This window comes from Limulus polyphemus, unplaced genomic scaffold, assembly GCF_000517525.1.
Source record: "Limulus polyphemus unplaced genomic scaffold, Limulus_polyphemus-2.1.2 Scaffold51, whole genome shotgun sequence".
Lineage (NCBI taxonomy): Eukaryota > Metazoa > Arthropoda > Merostomata > Xiphosura > Limulidae > Limulus > Limulus polyphemus.
Genome location: NW_013665661.1, coordinates 1,280,797 through 1,289,568, shown reverse-complemented (window position 1 = coordinate 1,289,568; position 8,772 = coordinate 1,280,797). Strand labels below are relative to the sequence as shown.

Genomic DNA, 8,772 nt, shown 5'->3' with positions numbered 1-8,772 from the left:
ATTAAATCAATTAAAGTAATTGATTAATGAGGCAAATACTTCTAATCATTGAGCTCTATAAATGAGTATTTAAAGGCAATACTTATAAGTAAAATGTACTGACCTTCTCATAAATGTTTCTGTACCTTTAGAAAAATTTCAATAACCACTTTAGATCCTCTTTATAAACATAATAAATGTTGTATTTTCTTAATGGAACTCCTGATGTTCAACATTTTAAAAACAGATAAATAATGAACAACCTATTCATAAGCTAAATTCTAAGTAATAATTACAGAAAGTTCCCTTTTTCTTATCATTTAGACATAGAATAGTAGTATTGTTTCTTTGTAATACAATTAAATTAATTACATCTTTACAGATAGATTTGTAAGTATCTAATCACGATTATTTATGAGGATGTCCAAACAATAACAAAATCACCATCCACTATTTCTTATAACTGGCATCAATGTCAGCCTAGAAGCATGTTTGAATTATGTCTCTTGGTTACAATTACTTGTATACACGTTAAAAACACATTTATTCATCACATTAAAGTATAGATTAGTCATACAAAGCTACACAAGGTTTATCTGTACTAGCCGTACATAATTTTGAACTGATAGACTAGAAGGAAAACAGCTAGTCAATAGCACCCACCACCAACTTTTAGGCTACTGATTGAATAATAGGATTTGACCACCATTTTCATAACCCACCCACACTGCTAAATTACTAAGCCAGATTTTTTTTTATTTTGCAGCAAAAGTATGTGAACCATGGACCCTCAGATCCACAGTCACACACAGTAATCAATACACCTCCCAAGCTTAAATTCTCTATAGAGAAACTATTTCAAACCTAACCTAAAGGCTGTAAAATTATATTCCATACTTGTGTGGGTCAACATAAAGTGTATAAAAACAGAAAGCTTAAAATATAATTCCCCAATAGCTATTTCTTTCAACAATTTTAATGGAAAAATTTCAATAAAGTAACTAATGTCATTTTAAAAACTTTCCAAGAAAGCATTCATTACTAAACTTAACTATCTATAGACAATTTTTAAGGTAATATATTTTATTACAAACACTTATTATTTAAACATTATAAATCCATTTAGTATTTCCACAGTATGTGTTAATAACAGGCTAACCATTTAATATTAAAATGTGTCAGTCTTATCAAAAGAGGAATGTCATACTTCACATCCTTAACAAAAGCTTGAACAACATTCTTATATATATTTAAAAGTTTTGTCTTATTTTGGTGCTAAATTTCAAAGCTCACTTACCAAAGAGATAATATAATATTACATTAAAGTATTGCATTTTCCACAGCATCTTAAAGACATTACTCTATTCAACAAAAGAAAATGGTTAAGAACTTAAAACTGTCATGCAACTGATGTAGATTCATCTCCAAATCACAATGAATAGGTATATAGTGATATATTTGGAGTTATTACTATTTATATTGAACAGAACAGTAATGAAAAGTTTGCAAATTACTTGCTTAAAATTTTGTAAAAATAACAAAAAATGAAAACGGTTCACAACACAGATAGTATAAGTGCATTAATAATAGATAGGAGTTTAAAAGTGGAGATGAAATAGATTTTAGAACCTTATATTGTATTTACTTAAACAATATGTATTAATAGTTTTTAACTAGTTATCATGCAAAAATATAAAGCTTTCAATGACAATGAACCACTGTTTTGAGCAATATTCTTTAAAGTGGCAGTCTTAAGTCCTAATAAATTATGTTTAAGTCAGTAGATACTAAGTGTATTAAAGGACAAGAATATAAAAGAGCTCAGCATTACACAAACCTGAGTCGATGTTGACCATCAAAATCCCATAATATGCATCAGCAACATACAAGTTTCCTTTTTTATCAAATCTCAGCCCAAGAGGTCTTCCACAGATTGGGCTTTCCAAGTGTTGCTCTGTAATGCCAAGCAAAAACAAAATATAAATGTATACAGTAAAACCATATGCACCAGACTGTAAATTGTACTTAATTAGAATGATGTTCCAAGTTTTGTAGTCTTTAGAGGTATTTCCTTAATCACTTTTTTGTTTGCTAACTCTGATGGTCAACACATACAAACTGCTGTTCAACACCACAATTTCTATTTCTTCTGCAGAAGACTGAGAGATCAATATTTTACCACATACCTTAATAAACTTTCCAAAAACCATACACTGTACATAAACACCAGCTTCCTAGACACATTTAAGTAACCAAAAGTATTTTTTAGTAGAGGTTAAAATGACAGGTCCAGCCTTTCTACTAATTCACAAAAATAGAAAATCCAGGACTTTCAGGTCGTCGATTTTGGAAGTCCCTTTCACGCAACTTTGTCACATTACCTGTTCTAAAACCAGGTCATTTGGACTGGACATCTGTTTATTGTTTGTTTTATTTATCTGCATGTATGTGTATGCACATGCAATATTGCTTGGGATGCATTTAAATGTGATAACGATCAAAGCAAACATATAACACTGTCATGTTGATGACAGAGATAAACAAATGAAGGTCATGATTTTACCTTGCAATTATTACAAGTGAACAACAAGGATTCAGAAGACAACTTAAATTTTTAAGCCCATATCAAAATTTTATTTAAAGAAACTGAAATTTTTCTCAGGGTCATAGCAATAAAACAGGGTTGATCAAAAACCCCAAAACAAAGGTTTATTTTTAAGCCTATAGGCATACTGGATCAACTGGACTCTTACTTCAAATACCAAATTTCAAGGCAATCCATCAAGAAATACTTGAGATATAATATCTCCAATTTTGATTGAGTTTTTTTCCTTTTTCTTCTTCACACCAAAAGTATGAAAACTTTATTTGATAGAAAAACATACTTAACTTTTGTGGATTATTTTCAAACCTGGTACATTGATGGATCTTTTCAATCTACCTTAGGAGTTTCATTTGGTGTAACAATAAGCCACATTTTCGTCAAATTTTCAACAAAAATTTTTCAAATTCGATAAAGTCACATGAGCTTTCAGTCTAACATATTTAATACAGTTTCACCTAAGTGTAAAAGTGGACCATTTTTTTGTTCTTTGGATTAAAGACAGCTGACTTAGAGCAGCAAAACTACAAGGTGAAAAGACGTGCAGATACATAAGTATTGGTTAGGCCAAGCAAACTAGATTAGCAACTTTTAGCTCAAGTTTTCAAAAAGTCAGGTGAGCTATCGATCTAATATTTTTATTAGTTTCACCTAAGCATAAAAGTGGACCATTTTTAGTTTTTGTCATTCGGAGTAAAAACAGCTGATTTTGAGCAGCAAAACTACAAGGTGAAAAGACGTGCAGATACATAAGTATTGGTTAGGCCAAGTAAAGTTGATATGCAGCTTCTAGCTCATGTTTTCAAAAGAACCATATAGGGGATGATTATTACTGATTATTAATTGCCAACTTTTCAGGACAAATTTACTAAATTCTATGAAATTATCCTAATTCAAGAGCACTTAGCATCATGTGATATTAATTTAAGCAATTAGCATAAATTATGATGCTTGATACAGCTGTTGCGATTGGATGGGGGAGATGACAAGAAACTGTTAATCTAAATTCCATGGCATTACTATAAAGGAAGTTTTAACAGTGTTTTAGAGAGGAAAAATACCACCATATATTTTAAAGAATCTGGTTAGTTCTGAAAAGTAAAGATCTGTTCTGAATAATAAGGTTGCGATCCTAAAACTAATATGGGTTACTATCGAGTGTCACTTTCTTACTTGCTATGGTTTGTTGGTGTGTATTGACAAAAATTTATTACATCTAATGAAAAACACCTTATGTGCGAAAAAAAGGATTGAGTATGCGACTTAAAGGAATGAAATCAAAATTGGTAGCCAAACTGGTAACTACACATATAGCATTCATAAGTATTTTACAGCAAATATTCATTCATTAGTTAGCTTGGCTGCATATTTTGTTTTACCCACTATCATGCCCCATGTTGAACAAAAAATGCAGCCTGGCTAACTAATGAATGAATATTTGCCTTAAAACTTTTATCAATGATATAAGTGCAGCTATCAGTGTGGCTGTCAATTCTGATTTCATTACTTTAAGTTACACACTCATTCCTTTTTTTTGACCGTACCTTTTCTTCACATCAAAGGTGTTTTTGATTAGAATCAATGTACCACATATAAACTGCAGTCTCACAAAAACTTTGTATTTTACCTTATACTTTACTATTGGCAACATGTTTTCACAACTGTACATAACATCATCTTACTGATTAAGGAATGATCAAACTGACAGCCTTATGTGTCTATACTATACAGAATGTAATATAAAAAGAAAGATGTTGAATATGTTTTCACAGAAAATTAATACTTCTATTGAAACTTTAATTACTTTTAACAATTAACTCAAATAACTATGAGCATCAATTGCAAAAAAATAATCAACTAGTCAATATTAGTGATGCAACTGTTACTATTTTAGATTGTTCCAACCATCCAAGTAATTGAAATATTTCCATTATGATTTCTAATTAATATTATTTCATTAATTCAAGGTTGTTCAGCTTAATTCATCTGTGCCATGGTGCATGAAAATAATCAATTTCATTTAATATTTCCAATTATTAAAGCTAAGTCTTTTGTGAGAATAATCTATTACTTGAATGTAATCGATTAATGAGCCTGACAATTAACCAATTATTAAATTCCACAAATTGCCCAGCTATACCCATTAACCCTGGTGTTTTATATAACACAATATTTTTTATTGAATTTTGCAACATGTAAAAACAAAATTACCCAATATGATGCAGTATGTGAACTCCACTTATATTGATTCATATAAAAACAAGTTATAGATTTGAGGGATAAAAACTAGTATGCTTTAATTTCCTGCATCTTTAACAGGTAGTTAAATCTTAAATCTTGTTGATCTTTAAGTATTTATTGTTTAATATTCATATTTTCAAAGTGAGAAAATTAAATTAAAACATTATTAATAAATAAAAAAAATTAATTGTTCATATTTTCAGTATCAAATTATAGAGGTTCAAAATTATTGTTGTGTTATACAATATATATTTTTCAATGGCTTTCTAATGAAAACAAATACAAAATAACCTAATGTTTCAACTTACCACAGTTTTTTCCAGTTTTAGCCACAACAGATACCTTGTCCTTGGAAATTTTGACAATATTTCCATCAGCTGTTCCAGTATATATGTCTCCTAGGTTTAACAGAAGTATATTTTAAAGATTCTGATACCTTACTTTCTGTTGCTAAAGAAAGAAGCAGTAAAGATACAATTAAAGCTAATGAAAAATGTAACTGAGAACAATGAAACAATTAAACATTTTCCATTTAATCTTACAATTACAAGTTACATAAAAATACTTGACAGAATTAATGAATTTAAGAAATTATATATTATCCGGTACTCTCAATCATTTGTAATACGTTTTATACATTGTTCCATAAATTCAATGAAACCATCTCTACCTTTATACAATGCAAGTGATTCAGGTCCAGAAATTTTTCCCTGATAAAGAATTTCTGCTTGATTTAAATCATCATTTTGTTTCAAAACTCCTTCAAACCTTTTTGGTAATTCCACACTGAAATAATAAAAACTAAAGATAAGTAAATTATTACATAACTAAACATCCTTTTCCCATCCAGAAGGTTAAAATATTTTGTATAAGCAGTTATACATTCAATAATTCATAGGAAATTATAGATAAAATTCTCTATTGCTTGCTATGTAGTCTCTTAAGTTAAGTTGCATAAAATAATCATTATCTTATATTCTATTTCTAAATAAGCAAAGTTTGCACAAGATGTTATATTTGTGCTTAAATTGAATACAGCCATAATTCTGTTTATATTTTCTATAATTAAGAATAGGTTGCAAAGCATAATGTTCATTATTTGTAGTACTTCATTTGTCATTTGATAACAAATTCTCAAAACTGAATAGACACAGGTTCGATTAATTTGATTAACAATGTTTTTTATGAACAATTTTTGGATATGTTTTATTTCCAGTAATTTCCTTCCGAGTTTCTTTCATCTAGTAGAATAATATATTGTAATTAAACATTGAAAAATAGGCAGAAAATAGTTCTGAATTAAAAAATTCTAGAAACATTTTAAAGCCTGGCCTAGCAATCATAAGCATTAAATGTATGCACAGTATCAGAACTACTTATTAGTTGTATCTTGTCTACAAAGTATGAGCAATTGTTTTGATTACTAATTTTTCCACAGATTACACAAAGGGGAAATTGTGAACCATATCAATGATGCTAATACTATGGCTTAATATTATATTTATAATGCCTTAAATCTATGCTACTCTAGCAACTACTTAAGATGTGAATTTTATTTATTAGTACAATGTTATTACTCCTCTCACATAAATAGGATATGACTACATACGTATATTTCTGAGGCTGGATATCAAGAAGCCCTGGGCCATAGGCTATATATAATATAATCAGCACATTGGCAAAGATGAACTTGAGTCCCAAAGATATAATCCCCATACTTATTAGAACGTACCTACAAAAAATAAATGCATCTAAAGATTGATACAGAAATAAAATGGACATTTGTTTAGTACTAAAAGCCAACTGGAACACATTTAAAGTCCCTTATATTTTTTAAATCCACAAATTGTATGTCTTTCTAGCATACAACTTGTCATTTTCAATCTCATAATGCTCTAAAACAGGAAACTTACCAGAGATAAGACTTAACATTTTGTTTTTCAACATATGATCTGCTTATACAAGTTTAATTAATCTCTAAATATACAAGCTTGAAGAATGGATGGACACAATATTAGTTTTCACTTATTATCTTTTATTTGCTAAACTTTAGCTACTCATATAAAACAAACAGGCTCAAGATGCTACACATCACTGTGAGCTTCTTGTTTTTATGAACAATGTTTTTTTTACTCAGTGAAGTTCAAGGAAATCAGTTTTCCAAATTACTAATACACATTTTTATATTTTTATCATTACAAAACTTCAGGTGTTTTAGGGTGCAAATCTAAAAATGTATATATATCAATACCACCACAATCACAAATAAACGAACACATTCAATTTCTGTTCTACAGAAATAAATGTATTTATAATGGTACAAGATTAAGTTATTATAAATACTCACTAAATATGCCACTAAAACACTTTAAATAAATATTTGTTCTTCTATAACTCAAGTGTTTAAAAAAAAACAAATGTTTTACACCTATTTGTAAGGTGGAATTCTTCCTTGGAATGTATAATGACACAGAAAAATGGAAGGTAAGCACAAGGGAACATTCATTTTTTCTATGCTATTCTCTAATCCAGAGAAGAACTCCATCTTAGAATTCTAGAATCTCTTGCTTTTAAACTAATGAAACCAGTCCTTAACCAGAAGATACTCGCACTACCACTATATATTTTACCGAGAAAACAACAAACATGAACTTCTAGTACTATCGTTGCAGTCTAAAGACCAAGTTATACTTTAGTTTAAAACTAAGTTTTACTAAAAGTCTAATGTTAAAAACTAATCTTCTTCTTCTTCATCAATTTAATATGTGTGCTCATTCTATTCTTCTTTCAGTTTCATACCCTTGTAAAATTATCAGTTACATGATAGATAAAATTTAAAAAGTTGGAATAAAATACGTTGTTTCTAACAAATAATATAAACGACCATACAATTATTAAAACCGTATTCAACAATCATACACACGTTCGAACCCTATATAACCCTTATATTCATAATAATTGTGACAAAATCAGCGAAATTGCTTGCCACCTACCGGCAAAGGAATAATTAATAATAATAGTCTTTTAATAGCAGATAAATAAAACATATGGTACTTTTACTTTTAGAGCTACAAGAAACCAATATGAAAATTATTGGCGCTAAAGAAAATGGACTTTTGGAGAATACAGGATTTATAAATGCGGTGTGTGACAAAGCAGAGTTTTGTTTTATGTAACACTGCCGTGGTTTGGTCAAGGATATAAGTTTACCCATTTCTCATTTTACGAATATAGCATTTAGCAGTATTGAGGTACGAAATAAGCAGCAGCTTCGGTAAATGTTTTACGAAAGAATAAAATGAATACAGACAAGAAAGGGGACTCGAACACTAAAGTGCCCAATAAAAAAGTATTCATTGGTGATATTTAGGATAATTAAGATTACTCTGCGGGTGTCTTCTTTAGGTTGTTTGACTTCTATGTAATTCCAAAGAAATTCTCTTGCTCGACACGCACCAAGCACGTCAACGATCATCCTTACTTCTCGAAACTGTTCCTCGTGGTTACAGTGAGTATTTCTATGTCTATAATAAGACGTTCTTTCAGTAAAAGAATTATTTTAAACTCTTTTCCACACAATACATCAAGCAAAAGCCATTAAACACATTAATAAAAACATTAATAAATTATTCTGTCCAGGTTCCAAAATGTCTCCTTCCTATCTACTTATTGCATTTTCAGATGAATTGGTTTTCCTACAGGTATTAGATAGCTAGACGCGCTAATACGAGAAGATTTGATCAGGAAATAAGAAAAATGATCTTTCTTTGATAACTTAACTGAGTTTCAAACTGCGTGAGTTTGTTTGTTTGTTTGAAGTTAAGCACAAAGCTACACAATGGGCTATCTGTGCTCTGCCATCTTTGTTGTAATTTAAATTAGCAGTTCACAAACAGATTTTGCACCCACTCTTGTACGATATCCATTTATTGATAAAATTATGTTCATAT

General features: G+C 29.5%; 1 protein-coding gene across 3 annotated transcripts in view; it reads right to left on the bottom strand.

Moving 5' to 3' along the window:
* LOC106463246 (adipocyte plasma membrane-associated protein-like) overlaps positions 1-7,788 on the bottom strand; it is a 21,262-nt gene extending 13,474 nt beyond the window's left edge. Inside the window, exons 1-5 of one of the 3 annotated variants that reach the window (XM_013923251.2) lie at positions 7,746-7,788; positions 6,432-6,554; positions 5,493-5,608; positions 5,131-5,220; positions 1,817-1,933 (exon numbers count right to left, since the gene is read on the bottom strand). In XM_013923251.2, coding sequence (XP_013778705.1) covers positions 1,817-1,933; positions 5,131-5,220; positions 5,493-5,608; positions 6,432-6,538 — 430 coding nt within the window. In that variant the 5' untranslated portion in view covers positions 6,539-6,554; positions 7,746-7,788. Of the gene's footprint in view, positions 1-1,816; positions 1,934-5,130; positions 5,221-5,492; positions 5,609-6,431; positions 6,709-7,711 lie in introns of those variants that run through there. The other 2 variants (XM_013923261.2, XM_022391042.1) reach the window with 2 other exon arrangements.
* Positions 7,789-8,772: the final 984 nt, after the last annotated feature.